Source organism: Orbicella faveolata, unplaced genomic scaffold, assembly GCF_042242905.1.
Source record: "Orbicella faveolata isolate gen_17 unplaced genomic scaffold, um_ofav_v1 contig_12, whole genome shotgun sequence".
Taxonomy (NCBI): Eukaryota; Metazoa; Cnidaria; class Anthozoa; order Scleractinia; family Merulinidae; genus Orbicella; species Orbicella faveolata.
Window position 1 is genome coordinate 34065599 of NW_028301539.1, and position 22803 is coordinate 34088401.

General features: G+C 39.6%; 1 protein-coding gene across 1 annotated transcript; it reads right to left on the reverse strand.

Annotated features, from left to right (window-relative positions):
- Positions 1 to 240: 240 nt before the first annotated feature.
- On the reverse strand, positions 241 to 22748 carry LOC110057814 (DNA mismatch repair protein Msh2-like). Its single transcript, XM_089283411.1, has 30 exons — positions 22624 to 22748; positions 22499 to 22548; positions 22375 to 22410; positions 20956 to 21043; positions 20050 to 20198; positions 19223 to 19333; positions 18294 to 18380; positions 17996 to 18119; positions 17592 to 17672; positions 17199 to 17257; positions 16518 to 16638; positions 15970 to 16083; positions 15735 to 15796; positions 15093 to 15164; positions 14781 to 14897; positions 14507 to 14621; positions 13836 to 13891; positions 13626 to 13715; positions 12788 to 12959; positions 12193 to 12256; positions 11888 to 11949; positions 11403 to 11498; positions 11147 to 11211; positions 9971 to 10138; positions 9532 to 9623; positions 8702 to 8856; positions 6252 to 6319; positions 2719 to 2791; positions 1805 to 1854; positions 241 to 1041 (listed from the first exon to the last, which is right to left on the reverse strand). The coding sequence occupies exons 1-30, from the start codon at positions 22655 to 22657 to the stop codon at positions 886 to 888; spliced, it is 2787 nt and encodes a 928-aa protein (XP_089139537.1). The 5' UTR covers positions 22658 to 22748; the 3' UTR covers positions 241 to 885.
- Between the last annotated feature and the right edge of the window lie 55 nt (positions 22749 to 22803).

A 22803-nucleotide genomic window follows, 5' to 3' on the forward strand; every position in this document is an offset into this window, starting at 1 on the left:
CACACAGTGTAACGGACGAGGATACTCGTGGCCCAAATACAAACATCGGGATAGAGGAAAAGCCTAGGGAGCAGAACTGAGATGGCACATAATGCAGGGCAGCTGGGCAAGAGAGCAAAGACGAGAACTTAGCCAAAGCGAGCACGATTAAAGGAATGCAGACCAGACTCGGGAAAGTGGCGCAAGTCGAGCCTACATATAACATTGATTTGATGGCATACAAAAAATAAAGAACATAGCTATGATCTATTAACTTTATTCTGGAATATTTCTTACTACTCAACGTCTATAGATTTCTCTTTACGATTACAGATAGTTTATCTTTCACAACTGTCAAAATGCGCGTCTACAAGCTGCTGTTACGGAAACTTTTTCCCGTGCGATGATACGATTAAGTTGCCAGCGTTTTCCACTGTCGAAGAAAAACCCCCGCTAGATGGTTTTCTTGTTATCTAAGTCGTCATTGGAGGAAATGGAAGAGAAATTTCCAGGGAAGGGTTTGGTCTCGTTTCCAAAAAGCGTTATAAAACTGAACAACTTGGACAGTCTCCCACTCATTCCAGCGAGAACATTTATCCGGAATGTTCCAGTCCTACGAAAGCATTTGTTCAATTTTATATGCGAATATTTTTTTCTCCATCTTTAGAAAAGTACAGTCTGAAGAACAAATACGAAATCTTTAAAGCCCACAGTCTTAGCCAGCAGTTGCCAGGTAACAAAACGTATTCTGGGAACGACACGCTCACGTGACAACTGTGCGAGTTCGCCCGCAAGTGTGATTGGTCAAGAATCGATAGGTCTTCGGAACTTTAACTGTATATTTACGCTTTACGAGGAACCGTCACAAACTAAAGCGGCCCTTGTCCACTTGTCTTTTTGTTATTCCTATTTGGCAAGAAGTTCTTGGATGTAAGGGTTATTTCTGGCCAGGACCTGTTCCTTTAATTTCGACACTTCACAGGCTGTTTGCTTTTCCGTCATGGTTTCGACTGGCAACTTTGCGACTTGACCGAGAAACTCTTTGATAATTTCTTCACCGTCCTAAAAAAATGGGACACAAAAATACCCATGAACACGATTAACCATAAACTTGTTTCTTTTCTAAACAGAGTGAACTCATTTTGTAATGACGCCAGTTATTGCAGTTGTAAGGAAAACTCAGAATGAAGCAGTTGACATAACAGTTGACATAACGTAGAAGAACGACTAAAAGTATCTTACTTATGTCACAAATTTAAAAGATCTACACTAGGCTAATTAACTAAGTATTCAGTAAGTCCCTTCCTCTTTTAAAAATCTACACTTATTTTCACTCCCTCTACTGTTTTTACGAGGCAAGGCCAGGCAGCTAGAGGTCAGGCACGACTTGTTTTTCCCACTAACGGCCAAAGTCCCCCTTTGCCGTTTGTACTCTGTAGTGAGTAGCTTTGCGTTTGTCGTGAACGTTCTGAGGGATTTAACTCTCTTTGAACGTGCGTTGTTTCCAGAGGCAGTAAAAAAAGGCTGCGTTCAGTTCGAACCTAGTGACTTATCAGGCACCAGGGTACCGGGGTATCTCCATGAAGAGATTGGAGTACTCCTACTCCTGTTAAATAGGATGCTAGCCCATCCTTCGAACCCCCCGCCCTCCCACCCACCTCCCGCCCGGCGTGAACGTAAAGTGTATTGCCCAAAAACACAACACAGTGACCACAACCAGGGCTCGAACCCAGACCGCTCGAACCGTAGTCCAGCGCAACAGCCATTAGGCCGACGCGCTCCAGAGAGGCAGTGCAAGCCTAGCCTTGCCCTTGATTAGTCTCACCTGCTTGGCCAGGCGCCGTCTTTTTGCGGGCGATGTACCAGTCTCTGAATCTAAGAGAAAACAGTCAACGCGAGATTCAATATTTACATTGAAGATAGATAATTTCAGAGTTTTAATTGATCATCATCGTCATCTTTAAGCAATTATCCAGTAGATCAACATGTACTGAAACACATCACGTTACACAGATTCAATGAGAAGTTATCGTGATTGGGATATTTTTCGGAAAGTTTTGGATACCGCTAACAGTGTTCTTAGTCACAGCCTGTACAAAAACAATTGATATAGATACACTATCCAGTAGCTTAAAATGTGCCAAAACAAATCTTGTTATGAGCCAGAAAATTTATTAAGTACCCATCCCTCTCCATCAAGAAGTCTTTCTTTAAAAACAATATTACGACGGGGCTCAAGTCGACAACGCTTAGTGACGTATACAATAGCAAGGGTAACCATACCAAACCTCATCATTAACTAACATTCTCATTACATCGTTTTACTCATTTCGGAAATAGAGACTTTCTTAGTCCTTGAGTTAATTGTTTCCCAATTGACTCCATAACTAATCTTGTAAAACGTCAGTACCATCCCAGAGTAGAACGAGCAGGCCTTAAGGCTGGGCCTGCCCTGTTCAGCACGTGCTCCCTGGCGAAATAGAACGTAATCGAACTAGGCTTTACGATATCAAGCCCATGAATTTTCGTTCATTTTTTTCCCGAAGATCGTGTTTTCTACTGAGATTGATTGCGTAAACTGAACTTCGAGGGTTCGATTACGTTCCATTTTCCGATGTCAATCAATCAATCCAACTCCGTAGAGTGCGTTCGAGTGAAATTTGGTGCGAATGGTTCCGTTCTTCGACTACTCCAACTGTGTTATCAGAAACAGCCCCACAATAAATTGCCTTCACTAACCTAACACTCCATCACCTAACTGCGCCGTACTGCCTTGAAAGTCTTCTAGTTCCGCTGCTTTTTGCCTGGCAAACTAAAGAAAAAAACTGAAGGGTCAAGATAAACAACGACCGGCTATACAGCAGTTTCCATATAGCAGCTACGACCGCTGCCAAAACAATACAGCGATGGCAGTTATCACATGGAAACCGGTAACACTCTTTTTTCTCTTAAGAATATATTTCATAACAACATCGAGGCTGACATTTGCGAAATTTCAAGAAGATTTTTTAGAGTAAACCCGACTTAGGCTGAGATTTAAAAAAAAATGTCATTTTGTATGCTGAAAATGTTGTGTAATTTACCAAATCACTCTCAGCCTTCAGAACCAATGCAAACATAGATCACAGGACCACTAATATTCAACCAAGGGCTAGTTCTGAATTTGACGATCGCTCCATCGCTATCCATCATGAGGAGACCTACATGTATCCTCTCAATGAAATAAAATTCTTTGCGCGAAGGGAACTGAGGAATAACCATCGTAAACGAGTTGTGGGAGGTCCACGACCTGACACAGTTGAACATGGTTGCTACTCATGTTTCCACACCGCTATCGACTGTTTTTCTTTTTTTTCTTTAATTTACGGGAAAACTGTACTATTACGTAACACCATTAAGGAACTCTCGGCACATCGAGGAAAAAACGCTCAGCAAGCAATTCAGGTATCACAACTGATACTCGTGCCTCAGAAGTTTACGAAGACGAAGAAATGCGAAAAACAAATCGGCGCAAAGAAAGTTATAAACCGAGAATTTAACTGAATACAGCAGAAAATATTCCATAGCTTGTGAGATCACTGCTACTCACTGCCGCTAACTTTTCTACCCTCCTGTTTCCACCCTTTGAATACCTCTTTCAACAATTTTCAGACAACATGTTCAGTATATAATGCAACATTATTACGTAACTCTCCAAATATCACTGAGTAAAAACACGTCGTGAAAGCACTCTTTTTAAGTAAGAATATTGTTTTTCCGGCCCAGGCTGAATTTTTTTTTTAGTTTTAGGCTGAAAATATTCTTATGAGTATTCTTAGATTTATAGGATATGACATTTCCGTTTTTTTTCGATTTTCCGAATTTTTCACATATAATTTGAGACCATGGCGTAATTTCGGTCGTTCTGTATATTGAAAGAATCACATAATATGTTCGTCTGGTCACTGTGCAATTTTTCGAGCAAAAATTGGGACTGCTAATAGAGGTCATTGGGTATGTAAGGTTATTTGAAATTATAGTAGTTTCATTAGATGAGAGAATCGTGAACGTTTTTGTTTTTCATGCAATTTGAGTGCGTTTGCATCTCGATTTTCAACACTCACGCTTTTGGGCATTCCGTATTTTTTTTTTTCAAAGTCCGAAGGTGCCCGCACTCCTATTACGCGGTAATATAACCATCGCGTTTCTCTTTGCAGTTTTGCAACATTTATAACACCATAACACTACCGAGTTTTAGAAATCTTTAAAGCATTCCCCGTTTTCAATGGACTAACTCGACCTTTCGCCTGCCATACTGAAGTTCCAGAAGCGAAAAAAACAAAACAAAACAAAACAAAACAAAAAAAAACAAAACAAACAAAACCATCCAATCAAAACAAAATTCTTCATTGGCAACTGATCAATAAAGTTGATCTTATTTTCCCTTTACTTAATGAACGATACACACAGCGCCTATTGAGCGAAGAAAAATGACGTAATATATGTATCGACAGTTATTTTCCAGGGAAAGACTTGCAACGTTCACAGTTCGTTGATATTACTTATTATCTTCCCCTTATCGCTTCCTTTCAGTCGGTTAAATAAAATTTCGTAGAAATCCAGTGGCTTGAAAATGTCGATCTCTAATGCGGCCATCTGTTCCGGCGGTAATTTTTTGGCACTTTCATTCATCACTCTGTCGTCCATGTAACGTCTTCTTCTCGGCTCCATCTGATCTCCACTCTGTTTTGTGGTAGCTTGGACCTGTTTTCCATCTTCCCCGACAGAATTTGAAGGGTAGTTTGATCTACCTTTCTCACTGCTGGATTGGTCTTTGTTTCCAGAACTCATGTCCAGTTTCGCTATCTGGTTGTTGTTTTCTGTGAGAGCCCTGTTCATCTTCTTGACGGATTGCCGTAGTCGCTCCATAGTTTGTTGAGAATTCAGTGTAAATATCTTTTCACCAGGCTGTTGACCGGCAATTTATACTCAACAGAAGAGAAGGAAACCTAAGATTATTGGATGATTATTATGATGCTAACTAGGTGCATTTACGTGACAAAAGCAGTGACATTTCGATCAAAACAAGGTGACGACAGAGTGATGGATGAAAGTGATGAATGAAAGTGACGTTACCGTTGCTGTCGTGGTTTTCGTAAACACGTCAGAGGGTAACAGTGCACGACCGCCGTTGTAGGTGAATTATTTCATTTGTTTCGTTGTGCTATGAAGCAAATCACTTAATGTCTGGTCCCTCGGGAAACCAGTTAATTTTGTTTCCCCTGCATCTTGAATCTCTCCGTCTCAGGAACATTGAGATTCTCGAGATTAACAGAATCAGTCATTCAGTTTTACTTGTGTATCGTAACCTCAAGTGGGCAGTACACGCCTTATTGACTTCATCTTACATAACCCCTTGTGTTTGGTCACATGTGAGTTACATGTAATTAACTCTTGTTACATCGTTCCACGTGTGTTTGGTTATTTCAGCATGTTCAGTTAGGCAGGTGACAGGAATTTTTATTCTTCCATCAGAGCACGTTTTTAAGTCCATCGAAAACGAATGCATATGAAAAATTTCCTAAAACTCGGCACGGTTTGTAATGTTATGAATGTTACAAAACAACAACAACAAAAAAACATTTCGTGGGTTTTTGTCTGTTATCTTTTTCAAATTCTGAAAATGATTCGATTTTTTAACTGGCGCGCGGAAGAAGACAACAGAGTGTCTCGGAACTACTGGTCTGTAGTTGACCCTTGGAAGTTTTATATTGTTAAAATTAGCATATTTGCCGTCGAAGCTTCGCTTCGCGGACAAATATCTGTTTCAAGAACATCAAATTTCCGCAGTACAACTATCAGCCGAGAGTTCCTCGACAGAACAGGCTAAGTGTTTACTAAGTCACCGCAGTCGGGTGCCTGATTGTCTCCCACGAAAATCAGAATCAGAAAGCTATTCCAAAGTTATTTAGATCGACTGGCAAAAACATTGCATCCACGAAGTTGTGAGCAAACGGCAGTAAATCCCCAAGAACGCGCAGGTAAAATCTTAAACATGTCGTACCAGTGATCTCCAGTCACTGACCTGATATGACTACGATATCATGGCAACTTGGCCGAATTTGGGTACAGTAAATATGTAATCGTATTTATTTATTTTATTCGCTTCGGCGGTATCAGGCGCATTTGGTCTCGACTTGGGTATTTTGGCTGGACTACGTCGAGCGTACCAAACATGTTGGTGAGCAGAGAATGAAGTATTGATAGGACTTTAAAAATAACGGTATGCTTACATCAATGACACTTGTTGGAAAGTGCGCCAGTTCTGCAACGTGAATACCAAAGCTCTGATCACAAACGCCTGGAAGAACATAAAAAAAAGCATTGACAATTAAATTGTTAAGGAATTCAGTTATTTTGACCTCTTGTTACAAAACTCAAATGTGTTTGGTTACACGCACGTCACGCGCAATGAACGCTTTATCGACCTCGTGTTTCATAATCCCCTAGTGAGTGGTTGCACATGCGATACGCGGAATCCACGCTTATTGACCTCGTGTTACATAACCACCTACTGTGTGATTTCACGTGCCTTATGCTCGATAAACACCTTACTGACGCCGTGTTGCATAACCCCATGGTGTGGTTACACGTGCGTTATGCTCAATACACACCTTATTGACCCCGTGTTACATAACCCCCTAGTGTTTGGTTACACGTGAGTTATGCTTAATACACACCCTATTGACCCCGTGTTACATAACCCCCTAGTGTGTGGTTACACGTGAGTTATGCTTAATACACACCTTACTGACCCCGTGTTACATAACCCCCTAGTGTTTGGTTACACGTGAGTTATGCTTAATACACACCTTATTGACCCCGTGTTACATAACCCCCTTGTGTGTGGTTACACGTGAGTTATGCTTAATACACACCTTATTGACCCCATGTTACATAACCCCCTTGTGTTTGGTTACACGTGAGTTATGCTTAATACACACCTTATTGACCCCGTGTTACATAACCCCCTAGTGTGTGGTTACACGTGAGTTATGCTTAATACACACCTTACTGACCCCTTGTTACATAACCCCCTAGTGTTTGGTTACACGTGAGTTATGCTTAATACACACCTTATTGACCCCGTGTTACATAACCCCCTTGTGTGTGGTTACACGTGAGTTATGCTTAATACACACCTTATTGACCCCTTGTTACATAACCCCCAAGTGTTTGGTTACACTTGAGTTATGCTCAATACACCTTATTGACCCCATGTTACATAACCCTCTTGTGTGTGGTTACACGTGCCTTATGTTAATACACACCTTATTGACCCCGTGTCACATAACCCCTTGTGTGCGGTTACACGTGAGTTATGCTCAATACACACCTTATTGACCCCGTGTCATATAACCCCCTAGTGTGTGGTTATACGTGCCTTATGCTCGATACACATCTTATTGACCCCGTGTTACATAACCCCCTTGTGTGTGGTTACACGTGAGTTATGCTTAATACACACCTTATTGACCCCGTGTCACATAACCCCCTAGTGTGTGGTTACACGTGAGTTATGCTCAATACACACCTTATTGACCCCGTGTTACAAAATCCCGTAGTGTGTGGTTACACGTGAGTTATGCTCAATACACACCTTATTGACCCCGTGTTACATAACTCCCTATTGTGTGGTAACACGTCAGTTATGCTCAATGCACACCTTATTGACCCAGTGTTACATAACCTCCTCGTGTTTGGTTACGCGCCTTTCTGGCCTCGTGTGACGTAGCCCCCTTGTGTCTGGTTGCACGTGAGGTATGCTCAAAACACACCTGAAAGACTTCGTGTTACATAACACCCTAGTGTTTGGTTACAACTGAGTCACGCCCAATAAACGCTTTATAGACCTCGTGTTACATAACCTCCTTGTGTTTGGTTACACTTGAGTTATGCGCAATACACGCCTAACTAGCCACCTGTTACATAACTTCCTTGTTTGGTTACCCGTTAGTTATTCGCAGAAAATGCCTTATTGACCTCGTTTTAGATGACCACCTCAGTGGTTTGGTTACACTTAAGTTATTCACGATTGACGCCTGCGTGGTGTTTCGCGCACGAGAGCATCCGTCCTTTTGGACGCGAGTGGCAAAGCCGCGTGAGGATTGGTGATGAGTCGAGTTGAATAGGTCATTTCCGAGTAACATTGTGCCTCTGTTTCAAAAGGGATCTTCGTGCAAAACCTTTCCTATGAAAATGAGTTTTATTTGCATCAAAATGAACCTGTAGGCCGAATACATTTACATATGCATGGCTTTGATTTCTTTTATTGATTTTTAACACGGTAATAAAATTATTCATTCACTCACTCACTCACTCACTCACTCACTCACTCACTCACTCACTCACTCACTCACTCACTCACTCACTCGCTCGCTCGCTCGCTCGCTCGCTCGTTCGTTCGTTCGTTTCGCATGGGGACTCGTTTTGATACAGAGGCAAAAGGCAACTGGACAATGGCCTATTCTTTCACTTGTGGTGCGAGCTTCGACCGCGAGAAAAGAAAATGGCGACTCCACCCCAAAAAAAAAACACTCGCTCACTTTTCCCGCCAGCTATGCAGGCTATGTTAACGCCTTATTGACGTCACTTTTCATAACCCTGTAGAGAAATCTTCTCCAGATCAGAACTTTGGACGTATAAGTCTAGACTTATTTTATTTGCACAATAAACAGCTCACCAGGTTTAACTTTGTACAGAAGCGTCAGCGTTCCACTGGAGGTCATTGCAGTAACATGAAGGTTTCTCACCGTAGTAACTTCATCCGCAAGGGCTGTGAGCTCGTGGAAATGAGTCGCAAACAAACAGAAACACTTGATCTTGGTGGCTATATATCTGAGGTTGTAACAAGTCCATAGTTAAACAAATGACATACGTGCTAGCTAGAGTAGAGAGAGAGAGAGAGGAGGGGGGGAGGTGGAAAGAGAGAAAAAGAGAACAAGTTTTCCATCTCCTCTCATCTAAAGGCTAGTTCAAGTTTGAGTACTTTCAAAGCACCCGTCTAATGTATTAGAGCCCCTCGTGTCAGTAAGAGTGCGGTCAACTGGGTTGGCTTGGTTCTAGAGATCTCGCTTCACAAATGGATGTGTTCAAAGGGGAAGATGGCTACCCCGGATACCTAGAATTTGCGACCGATAATGGGGATGAAAATTTAACAAGGACGCGAGTTTTAGCTGCAGCAGTAAAGCAAAAAGAGTCGACGAAGCTGCGGCAGATGTGAACAATAAAACTTTTTAAAGTTTTAAAAGTGGTGCTTTTTTTTCTCCCTTGATCTCAGCTGAGATTCCCTCACTAGAGTCCGGGGGCGAGCGCGGGCTCCTTTCTCGAACAGCGGCATGTAATCGAGCCTAACTGCTGGGAGTCTTTTTCTCTCGAAATTTGGGAGGGATTATGAGGTGAGACGAATTAGACCAAAAGGGATTGGGACAACTTCACGCCCTTAGAGAAAATGTCGGCTGCCAGCAGTCTATTCTCATACCGGCATAGGCAATCAGAACCAACAAATCTTACTGTGAAATTGCCCAGGCAAGTCCAAAGCCGTCATACGTTGATGTTCCTCTTCCTAATTCGTCAATAATGATAAGTGAATTCTCTGTGGCAGACTATGGGAGAAAAAGAAAAGAAAAAAGAAGGTTTTCAGACAAGACGAGACAACAAACGTTTGACGAAATTCGCCGAATACAAGTTTGACAAAATTCTTCAATGATTCTTCAAGTTTGAAAATGTGACCTTAGTTGAACAGACTTTTACGTTTGTACACGGATTTCAATATCTTTCAGACGCAAGTCACGTGCCTTTTCCTGCATTTCTCGTATTGCGCTTCTGATTCGTTCATTGCACTGTTAGCGGTCTTCGGTTTGTTTGGTTTCTTTTTCAATTCAACAGCAAAATTCGCACAAACTGTAACAAAGAAATCATTACCCTCAAATCATTACCCTCAAATCATTACCCTCAATATTGAAGCAGTTTCCAACATTTCAGACATAAATGTTGATACGCCTTTTAACTGGCTGTCTCCAGACCCCACTCGAGCTAAAATGCAGTCTGTGATGGAGATCTCGGCCGAGCTACATGGCACGAAGCATCCAAGTTGTGCCATCAGTACAATCACCCCAGTCTGACAACCAAAAATAGAAAGGCAAACGACAATGAAACAGAAACATAACAACCAATGGCTTAACTCGTGAATAAGGTTTACACATATAAGTACAGAAAGGTACCTCACACAATACTGAAGTCTTGGCATAAACTAAGACTAGAGCGATGGCACCACCTAAATTTTACACCGTTCCCAACTTCCGATACAAAATGTAACGAAGTCTAACTTTTAACTGCATTGTAGCTAAATCAGTTGAGGGTTAATTCGGAGACTCCTTAACCTTGACAAAGTGCACAGAATTTGAGAAAATTATAGTTATTTCAAATCGGTGGACAATTTTCACTGGAGTGTCGAAAGCGATTGGCTAAAAAACACTCGCGCCACTTTGTCATCTAATCAGAAGTAAAACCGAAACCAATCGCGACTTGCTCGCACACGTTTCCCGCGTTCGCGCTTCCCGCATGTATTTGCTTCCAGGTTTGATTGGTTCACTAGATAGTCCCTGTCCTTTGTGATTGGCCAAAGTGGTTACTTTGGTTCTGGTGTTACGACACTCATTTAAGCCGTGATGTAACCAAATGTGGCAAACTATTGGTTTGAATTCGGTTCAAAACACAGCTTTTGTCGAGTAAACTCTATTAGACGCAGAGCCCAGCAACCAAATATATACAATCACATGTACTTTAAAATCTCATCAAATCAATAAGTGTTGACATTAGTAGTTAACAGTAATTACAAAAACATTATTTTGTGACACTGTTATAGGACCTTGAGAAAAAAAAATCACCAATTTATAACTGTAGAGCAGGCACATGCTGGTTACTCGATGTTTACGCCTGTGTAGTTCGATTAACGATTCATAAGAATGGCTATGGAAGGCGCTTATGCTCTATACCAGAACATCTTGCTTTAGGTTCTGTTCTATGCCATGTTACAATAAGTTTTAAAAGGCTGCCCTAAAGCAAAAGAAAGAAGATCCAAAAAAGAACAAAAGTGTCAAGGTCTTGATAGTGACACCTAACAGACCTGCCTGATGTAAGTGGACTTCCCTCCCATGTTTGGGCCAGTGATGATCAAGAATTCCTTGTCACCTACCAGTGTAAACAAAAACCAAAAAAACTACATGTAAACCAAAACAAAACAAAAGTAAACAAACAAACAAACAAACAAACAAAAAGTTGGAAAGTGTTGTTTAAAAACTAAGCCACATAATGATATTGAAAACAAAAGAAAAAAGATCGTTAGAGGAAAAAAACATTGGCTAACTTGCTCTTTTTCATACCTCTTTCCATTGCAATATCATTTGCAATGAACGCCACGTCATCTTGAACTTCAAGGCAGGGATGTCTCGCCATCTCAAGCTTCATGTGTCCTTCCCCTGTAGAGGGTTATATAACAAAGACATATGTTGCAAAAAGATCAAGATACCACTAATGGAATATGGATAAAACGAGGGGTTTAGAGGGATAGTGCGGTAATCTGGAAGTTCCGGTCAAAAGCCCTTCAACCTGCCACAAACTGAATTTGTTTACAGTAGTCCCACGTTCAACTCCTTGGCCATGCTTTGTAAATGACCAATAACCAGCGTGTTTATTGGCATCACGTTCGACAGACCAAGAAAAACAAAGCAGGCTGAAAGAAATCCACTACATGTAACAATCAAGAATGAAACGCGTTTTATGGAAATGTTTCGATTGATTCTAGCCGGAAAATGAACGAATACATCACAGCAGTGAAAACTGTCACAAGCATCTGTATCAAACTTACCTTTAGGGGTGATTTTAGGACGAACGTATGGAATGGGTGCATTAGCAGAGACATGTGCAAAGCTGAAAAAAATAAAATACGTAAGTTAGAAGTCAACTTTATAAAATGACAAATCTTTGACACGGGCAACACAGAAAAGACGAAAACACTCACAAGCACCATATACTTGAGAACTGGAAATAAAGTTTGTAGAGCATAATTACAATAATACAAAAATTAACCTTCAGTCATCATGTTTGATCAATTTGAACTTTGATGCTCAAACTCATTTAATAATTGCTTATTATTAATATCGTAAAACTCACCTTATCAAGGCGTCAAGCTGTGCAAAGATGTCACTCAACAGTTGCATCGGTTCACTGTAACCTCCTATTAGAACAAACATTCAAATTTGCCATAATGTAGGAAAAAAGGTTGGGGTAACCTGCCAATTTTGAGTGTTCCATAGTTTACTCTTCGTAGATAGGATGCTAGTTATATTCCAGCACAACTGGTTGTCCTAACAGCATTTTGAAAGGTTGCTGCAACATAATAAAACCCTTAAAACTGCACTCGACACTTTTGAAAATACACATGCAGCTCCAAAGTAGTCTCCTCCGCAGCCGTTGTTTGGGATGTCACGCAACGCTCCCCCAAAGAAAGCAGCCGTTTCATTGGGGGGAGTGTTGCGTGACATCCCAAAAAACGGCTGCGGAAGAGACTAGCCCCAGAGTTGACAACAACGTTAAATGCGTTCTGTCACTTTCCTTCCCTTTTCAAAAAAGGCACAAGTATGATATTTGTGACATTACAATCATGTGTGATCCTTTAAAGATAAATATAATTTCTTCAGACATATTTGACAAGCTTGCAAGTTGGCAAGAGTAAATTATCTTGCCAAAGAATACTTTCTGGACGTACCAGCCACTTTGATGACTTCATTAGCAAGTTTACTTTGCACATCATTGTAGGTTTCTTTAAATGCTTGGAACTGCTCATTGAGTTGCCGTAAGGTGGAATTGTTGAATCTGATGCCATCCTTCCTTGTGTCTATTGTGGTGTAGCGCTTGCTGTTTCGCAATGCTTTTTCCTCCTGTAAAACACAAAGCCAGAGCAAATAAATTGAAAAACCCAGCTATTTTAACTGTAAGAGCAAACATCCAATGTTCTAGGATCAGGCCTTTGTATAAGTTTTAGTATATACCAAGCCCTCTTCCAAACTAGACAAATTCTCAAAGCTGTTCTATAATGGTCTCCAATGTGTACCAGGATGATAAAACAACATAACGAAGAAGGGCATAGGATAATCCTGCTTGTGTGTTGGAGCAGTGAAAGAAATGTGGGGTGGCAAAACAGGTTCTGAAGACTCTACCAGGAGGAGCTGAAGGAGACCAAAGCCTGGAAGCCGTACGTCAGTGCTTTTTGAACTGCGAGAGATGCCTTACATGTAGCAAAAAGGGCAGTCCAACACTGTGAGCTAAGGGAGTTAACAGAAGAAGATGGTGCATGTAGGTGCATTCTGAGCTTGAAAAGAAGACACTCGCACACGGGGCACGACAAGAAGGGGCTACGATAAACTGAAGAAAGACAAAGACAAAATGGTGCAGGCCAGTCATTTCTAAGATATAAGACATGCCCAATGATGCATCTAATGCTGCATGGATGCTGCAAAGAAGACAGATGTGAGTGGAGCCAATGGATCGCTGAGGTAGGAGGAGGTTAGAGGTAGACGTATCATCATTGAAATTTATAAACTCACTTTTTTTGTTATCCTAAAGAAATAACCAAACTGGTTATTAGACTCCAATTTTATTGACTTTCCTGCTTCAAGACCTAGGTCTCTGGCAGCCTGTATACAAAAGAACAATTAAAACAGCAAAATGTGAATAAAGCTAAATAAAACAATAATTATGCCATGCTTTACTCAATGAATGCAAGAAAACATTCTTATGATACTGCTTATACTAGCCTTATTCAGTTCCACTGGTATCTGCTCTAAAATCTCATCCATCTTTTCTCTGCATTCTACAGAAAAGAGTCAGATAAGTTCACAGTTATTCTTTCTCGAACCAAAAAAACTGGTGAAATTTTGGTTATTCTTTAAGATATGGAACTACATTTAAAGACCAATTACATGGACGCACTTCCAAATCCACTTCAATAACTTCAAGATTTTGATATTTCACAACACCATTCACAAGGTGTGTAAGAATGGAGTCAGAGGCAAAATGTGGTTGATTTGGTTTTAAAGATAACTGTTAATTCACCAGCAATATCACAGGGAAAATCGCACTTACCAGCAATAATGTTTTTTCTGTTGAACCCACCAAGTTCCTTGAAAATTTCACCTCAAATGCCCCAATTTACGTTTCATAATTTGCGGGTTTTGAAAATTTGTCGACACTCTGAAAGTCACCTTTGCATTGCATTAAGACTTGGCACTCAACCAGTGAGCACATGAGAATTCTCTCTGTTATTACAAAAACAGCTTGTAAACAATCTGGACATTCATTGCATGTATCAGTAGGGGATGATAATGCTGTTCTATCAACCACATAAAAGAAGATCCTATTTCCAATGACAGTTACAACCAGGTTGTGGAATACACTTTCCTTATAAGAGCCAGAATTAAAACCATACCTTGCAGTCCTTCGTCAAAGGAAGCCTTGATCAAATATTCATGATTTTCTACTTGATCCAGGTCTACTGTGGTCTCCACCAATTCAGTAAATTTTTGAAAATCCTGTACAAGATCCTGTAAAATAGTGAAATTAATCCTTTCAGTACCAAAGTATTACAAATCATAATGCTGAAAACTGATTTCAGCTATACATGTAGATGTATTTTACTGTCTGGTTATATTTGCATAAAAGTTGGCCAATTGCACAGCTGAGGAAATATCAACACTAATCACCTGTAAGGGTGTTGTGAAGCAATCGTTTATAAGTTCATTGTGGTTTCCTTGATAGCTTGTGAGAATGTCTGTGAAAGAGGGAAGTCTATGGAGGGCTTGGTACACCCTTACACAGTCCTGTTCAAAAAAAATTTACAAGAATTAAGGTACTGTTTTTGCCTTTTTGAGCATTGTATAGCACTTTTGTAGTTTATTTTTAGCAACATAAAGACTACTTTTCTCATGACATTAAACCCCACTATTAGACAAGCAATGCCACCCCAACACACACAGCAAAATGTTACAGTTACATATTGTAATATTGTAAATGACCTGCAAACTTGCTTTCTGCCTCTGGAATTTTTTGGCCAATCTAGAAAAATCAGGGACTTTACGTAGTTCTTCCTGTAGAAAAATTACATAGCAGCAAAATCATTTAGTTAGTAATTTTATCAAGTGACCTCTGTATTAAGATTCTGTGTAGACTACCAGATGTTAAATGAGGCAAATAATGATTCTTTATGATTGTCATCAGTACTACTGCTATGTTTTATTACATCTGTTACAATGAATGATTTGCATGTACCCATTACTGGTTACAAAGTAACTAACAGCATGCTTTACAAGTAATAAACTGAGCCCACAGACAACCAATGCTACTAATATTAATAGATGAATATCACCAGTCTTGTAGTTTAGAAGTTGCATTGGGTGTGTTGGCCATTTACACTGTCTAGAAGTTTGTTAGATGGAGCTTGGGACATGCCGCTGACAAACAACTTGAAAATTCACTCATAGTTTATGTTTTAGATGAGTCGTAAGAAGCCGGCATCTCCTTGACTTTTTAAATTATACGATGTAATTATTGAACTTTTGGTAGTCTTTGGAAAACCTGATTTAACTAGCAGTTTCATTACAGTAGTGCCACATGGTTTTTGAATTCATATATTAAAATAACCCTCTAAAACAGCATACCTGGATTGTTTGTCTCAATTCTGTGTCGTCAAAGAACACTTCAACTATATCAAGTCTTTCCTCTGTAAACAAAACAAGTTTTGACAAAATATCTACAAGGCTAAAACATTGTTTAAAAACAAGTTTTATATCCAACAATTTCCAAGACATACATGTATTTTCAAAGAAAAAAAGTTATGATAATAACTAGTTTTGCACCTCAACATAAGTACTAGTAATGCAAAGCACTACTTACCTATTTTGTTCTTGTCCATCAGAGGTTGTTTAACCCACTGTGCCACCAATCTCTGTCCTTGAGCTGTCTTGCACTTATTCAAAAGACCAATCAAACACATACTCTTGTTCCCTCCTTAAATATCAGACGAGAATTGCAGTATAAGTTTGGGGGCTACAGTACACACATGAGGTGTATTACACTGTTTATGACAAGTCTTAAGTTAGGTTAATTTGCAAGTTTGCCCTTGAGTTTTTGTGTCCATATGTTAGTCCCAATGTTTTGAAGAAAAGAGCATTATTGTTTAAGTGGGTGGCTGATTTCACCATCTTTATCTTGAGAGTCAGATGACTAGCAAGCAGAGTAACTGGTGCAAATGAAGAAGTAGATGGCGATTTTCAATGGCAACAAGCTAATTTTGACAACCCAGCATCTATTAAAACACCTATGGCATAGACAATTCTTGAGTCACGATATTCTACCATTCAACCTTTAAAATTTATTTGATAATTAATCAGACCTGCTGCCACTTCTTTGTTTTACTTTATAGCACATTATCCAAGAGTTACCATCTAAAGGGTTGGGAAGAAGATTAAGAGCCCTGACAGCTGCAGCATCAAGCTTCATAAATTGTGTAAGGTCAAATGTACTCAGATGAAACTGGCCAAAGTTTGACTCATCTGCAAGAAACTGTGATAAAGAGATACTTTAAATTGCAGTTTAAAAGTTACGACAAATTACTAATTCTGACATTGCTTCTAAGTCCTAGCAGTTTTGTAGTACTGGATGGATGTCACATTTGAACCTGATCCAGCTTGCTACAATTCTCCTGTAGCTCAGTTTAAATATGTTCAGTAGAACCTCCACTGATGGACACCTCCTGTAGGCGGACACCTCCTGTAGGTGGACACCTCCTGTAGGCGGACATCTCCTGTAGGCGGACACCTCCTGTAGGCGGACACCTCCTGTAGGCGGACACCTCCTGTAGGCGGACACCTCCTGTAGGCGGACACCTCCTGTAGGCGGACACCTCCTGTAGGCGGACACCTCCTGTAGGTGGACACCTCCTGTAGGTGGACACCTCCTGTAGGTGGACACCTCCTGTAGGTGGACACCTCCTGTAGGTGGACACCTCCTGTAGGTGGACACCTCCTGTAGGTGGACACCTCCCATAAGTGGATGCCTCTCTTAGTAATGCTCTCAGCCACATACAAACATTGCACATACAAACAGCCACCATAACAAAGTACCTCCAAGTATTTAATTAAGGCTGCTAGGGCAGATGTAGCTTGTGTCAAGTCCATCTCAGCTATCAAAAGTAAAGAAATGCTGTGTTAGTAAGATAAAGTACTCACATTAATAATTGTTTCATCTCATTAATTAATATTAATTGAAACAAATTCGAGTCTAATAGCAATATGAAATTCTGTGGTACAATTATTATCTCAGTTGAATTTTTTTTCTCATCATTAGTTTATTTAGGAGTTGGTATCACTATAAGGAGTTTTTACAAGAATACGAATAACAGATCTGCCTAAAATGACAGCAAAGGAAAAGAAATAACTACATGTAAGGTCATTTCGAAACTTCAGTTAGTAATGTTTTATATGAAATATAAGAGAAAATAAATATGGTTCCAATACCTAGTGTTGCACTGTTACCAGCTGTGCCCAGCTTCAAAAGCCTGTTCAGATCTTGAACCACATCTTTGTTGGAAAACTCAGCTAGATGAAAATAAAACAAGCATCACAAGAAATGCTCTATACATTTTATTCCACTGACCATTAACAGATTAAACTGCTTGCTGTTTCCGACATGGTTTCCAAGTGAAATTAATGTCATATTAATTTATGGAAATAACATGTCAGACTCCTGTACAAAGACTATTGCATTATGTTTACACCTCAGCCAAAGTGGCAGAAAAATGCAAATGGATAATTAATATTATTTGCTGTTAAGTAGGCAAATAAACCAGCTATAATTAGGCTATAAATATTAGCATGTATATTATCATGTGCATGCTATTTGCATCAATTCAGCAATTTACCTTTCTTCCTTTCAGTTATCAGAATATTGCTTCGCTGAATCACTTCCTGCATTTTTGCTGCATCAGCACTTGTGTCATGTTGTGGCAGTAAACATTCCTTTGGACCAAGTTGGACCAGCAAAGCCTGGAAAAAATCTTATCATTATCCACACACTCAGGAACAGATTTATCAGAGATATTTTTCCATATCAGGGTGCAAAGAAAAAACAATTTTATTTTCAGGCTGTAACTATCATGTAATCTAGCACAAATGTCACTCTAAGACTTAACAGTTATTAAACATTTGAATTCCATGCACCTCTAGATTAGAAAACTGATCATTATCTACAAATTCGCAGACTCCAAGCTTTCTTGCTGCAGCATCTGCATATGAGGCACCCACAATCTAAAGAAAAAAAATCTTAAAGTTAATTATCAATTAAATAATTTTTGGTATGCTTGAGATCCAATTATATTTAGTGACCGCTGTATAGAGGTGGCTACTGACTAGTTATAAGTTTTTTAAAACACACAAACATAGAAGTTCAAATAGAGGTTTAATCTTTCAGTTACATTTCTATGTAACACCAATAGCATGTTGGGCTACATGTTTTAAATCTAGTCATTTTCAAACTAATTAGTAGCAGTTTAAAACTAATATTTGTGTTTCAGTTCAAAGGCTTGCCATTACCACTGTAATTTGGACAAAGCGGTGCACTTTGATAATAAATATAAAATTTTTACCTCCAATTTGCATGATGTTAATTAAATTGCATGTAAAAAGTTATAATTAATTATCATTCTACTTTCATACACTGTATGAATTCCAATTTTCTGATTGGCTGATTTGTACCACGTGATACTGGGTTGTGACGAAACAACCACCTCAACGTCATTATTGTGGTGTAACAGCTGTGGTGTAAATTCAACACACCACTTTCATTACACCATGGCTTTGGCTGACTCAAATATAGTGGTTTCAATGCAGTGTTTCTTTGTTTAGTGTATTCAATTTGAATAATAAAAATGTTAACACAATCTTTACTCATGAATTATCGGGATTTATCTGTACTTGTTCACTAACAATGAACGAGAAATTTCAATACTGCACAAGGTCTTGCCGAATGCAGTATTGAAAATTTCGAGTTCATTGTTTGTGAACTTGTGCAGGTAAATCCCAATAATTCACTCGCTGAGTGCGTTAACCTTTAAATAATTAACACTTTATTAAGAAACTGAATAATGTACCCTTTGGCCATTCTCTGTACCAAGCTTGATTGCCATGACAACTGCAGACACAGACATGTCATTGTTTCCAAAGAGGATATCTTCAAACTGTTGCAAATTCCCAGGAGATGCCTAAAAGGAATTAATTTATTACAGTCAAAGAACATTGTTTAGTGAAAAGTTTCCAGTATCAATTTTGAAAATTATTTGTGGCAACTTTTAGAGTGGTTTTTGTTGAGTGTCAAAAGTAATTAGACAATTACTTTGGTTTTGGTTTTGGTTTTGGTTTTGGTTTTGGTTTTGGTTTTGGTTTTGGTTTTGGTTTTGGTTTTGGTTTTGGTTTTGGTTTTGGTTTTGGTTTTGGTTTTACTACAGTTTGAGATTAGCTGAGAAGTCTACTTGGTAAGTAATTGGTTTTGGTTTTGGTTTTACGACACTCAATTGAAAACTGCTCTAATATCTATCAAGCACAAACAGCAAAGCTTTACACATTTTTTTTATATTTAGTCTACATCAGTCCAAGTGGTCAAAACTGCCAGAGCTCATACTGGTTTCTGTAACATTAAGTGACTAGGAGTATTTCTACCCCCCCCCCCCCCCGGATGGGATGCTTGTCCATCACAGTGTTACCTCCTAGCATTAAATTTGCTGGGAACCGATTATACCCATGAGCGTAGAGAGGCACTGATGAGAGTAAAGCATCTTGCCCAAGAATACAATACCTCCAACCCAGCCACAGCTTGACTTTGGGATGCTAGATCTTGTGCACTATGGTTCCCACCATTGCATTAGCACTATGCAAGTCATTTGTTATTTATTCATTCCGTTTTATCTCGTTCATCGTGTACCTTGGCAACTAGTTCCCATGCTGACGTATTCTTTCCTCCTTTACTTGCACGGTACATTTCCACTCTGTACTGACGTACCAACAGCAGGTCGTGCACTGTGCTCTCAAAATTCATTTTGCTTAAAATGACTGATGGAACCTTCTTCTCTCCTGAAAAGCAAGGACAATCATAATAGCAATATTGTACCATTACTATAAATTTGTAAAAGAATAATGATGTAAGGTTTTTCAAGTTACAGTTACCAATACTTCATGGACAATAGTTCGTAATTAAAGGGACATGAATGCTACATATTAATCATATCAGGTTCCTCAGCCTACATGTAGGAAGACAACCTTTTTAGCCATATTTGGCCCCTTAATTTTAATTTATTTGGCAATTTTGCAGAGCACTGTTTTTTGTTAGTCCCTCTAACAGACTATGATAGGAAAACAACAATGACACTCAAAACAATTATATTTGCATTCTGCCAGTTGGCTTATGACACACATGAATGATTTTGTTATGCAACAGTCTTCCTTAAAAAGGTTCTTACAGAAATGACCATTCAACTTCATAGTGTCTGCACAAAGTCTTCAAGATCATGTGGGAAAAAAGAATGAATCTAAAGGTATATTCCTTTGGGGTGATCTGGGGTGATCTGATTCAAGATCACTGAGATCATGGTGCATCACCGGAGCCAATGAATCCATGATGCAAGTGATCTTAGATCATTGATCCTGATCCAAACCACCCCAAAGGAATGCACCCTAAACCAGTGACATACAATGTGACAGGTTTGTCTATTACCTGACAGTATACATGTTGACAGCACATCTCTCACTGTCAGGCAGTAAGTGGGAAGTGGACTAATGCAAAAGATTGAGTACTGTATTTCCCTGCCATCATTTACCTCAGAAAACATACCTGCCCCAAGATATTTAATGACACTTGCAGTCTTAAAGACTTCTTTAGCAGCAAATGATGCATCAGGACCATGAACAGTGTAATAATCCTACAAAGCATGACAACAGGAAGATAGAAAACTGAGCCATTTTGGTAAAATTGTGGGATTTATTTTCTAAATAAACAGAAGGTCATGCAATCCACGTGATCCTCACAGTTTGGGTATTCCGAGTAAGAACACCCTATAGCACAGTGGGGATGGTAATGGAAGGTCAGGACATAATTTTGTGTTTTAGAGTAAATTAATAGGGTGGGGATTTCAGCTGAGTGGAATTTTTGAGAGAGAGGCTATTGGAGGGGGGCAGGAGGGGTTTGAGGAGTTGGAGGGGTTGGAAACCATCACAGATACATTGATTAAGAATTCTTTATGCAGTAGTCAACATAAATAGATTTCACCCCCTTACCTTTTGTCAAATTCTTAGTATCCTGCCAATTTTGGGTTTGGTAAGGCAGGGAGAAGATTTATTTTGACTGGTAGATTTAAGGAAACTCGGACCCACAAGAATTTTGACAGTTCACAAACCATTAACAGTTTTTGATGGGAGTGACAATCACAGAAAAGGTAACAGACCACCTCAATTAAGCCCTAGCCTATACTTTTGATTAACTGAAAGTCTGAGACTGTTCATTTGGTGACATTTTTTATCCCTAAATAGCTTGTAAATTTGTTTGTTTATTCATTGTTTATTAGTGTACATATTCAGTTAAGTTCATATTTTAACATACAGATTTATTAATCAATTTCTTCTATTTACTTTCCACAACCTCCCCCCCAACCGTAAATCCTCTAATTAGCACCCCTCCTCGAATAAGCGCTCCCTTCGAATAAACGCCCCTCCTATAGGCCAAAAATTTAAAGTAAGTGCCCCCCTCAAATAAGCGCCCTCTCCCCTGCCCCTATTTTGTAGACGAGTAATGAGTGATTTAAACTTTAGGATCAGCGTTTTATGTCAATGAACAGCTTATGTTGTTGTTTGCGTCCACATGATGTATTAAAAAAACTTATCATGTCAGGGCACGATTTGGGAAAAATTAAATAAGTGCCCCTCCCCCCCAACCTCGATTAATCACCCCCCTCGAACAAGCGCCCCGTGTCCTCTCCTAAATTTGAAATAAGCGCCCCGGGTGCTAATTCGAGGATTTGCGGTAACTCCTGGGGGTTCAGCGTTGTTTGCTCTTTTGACTAATTCGATCTAGATCTCAGCAGGTTTGGAGCGATTTTACAATGCCGGGCCACTTATTAACATATCCCTCAACGCTTCTCAGAACGAAACATATAGAAACAAAAGGAAACATTCAAATTGAGATATGTAAATGAGTGACCCGGTATTCTACAATCTCGCGGATAGCTGCATAGAACCAGGTACCGTCATTACTCACCGAGCGATCAAAAACGCGGAAGGTTGTCTCTGGTTTCTAAAGGTAAGGAAGAAAAACGAGATCAGACATTCTTCTCTAAAGCTTTATGATAAGCTTACAGCGATATCACAAAGGCCAAGCTCACCTCAGGTAATGATCGATAAAATGCAAGGAAGCCTTGTTCTGCCGCTCCATCTGCAGACGTACAAAATAAAATTTATTTATGCTGTCGTGAAAATGGAATCAAATTTATTAAATCGATATCATCACCTAGAGAAAACTGTTGACAAGGTTGGACAGCCATGATTTCCGACGGAGTGGATGAAGTGTTCTTCTTGTCTCTTCCAGAAAATGGCGGACGACCGAAATAGACACACGTGAGTAACAAATTTGGCGGGCATCCGGGAACTCGTAATCCGACGTGTCTTTCCGTTAGATTCCGTCATATGT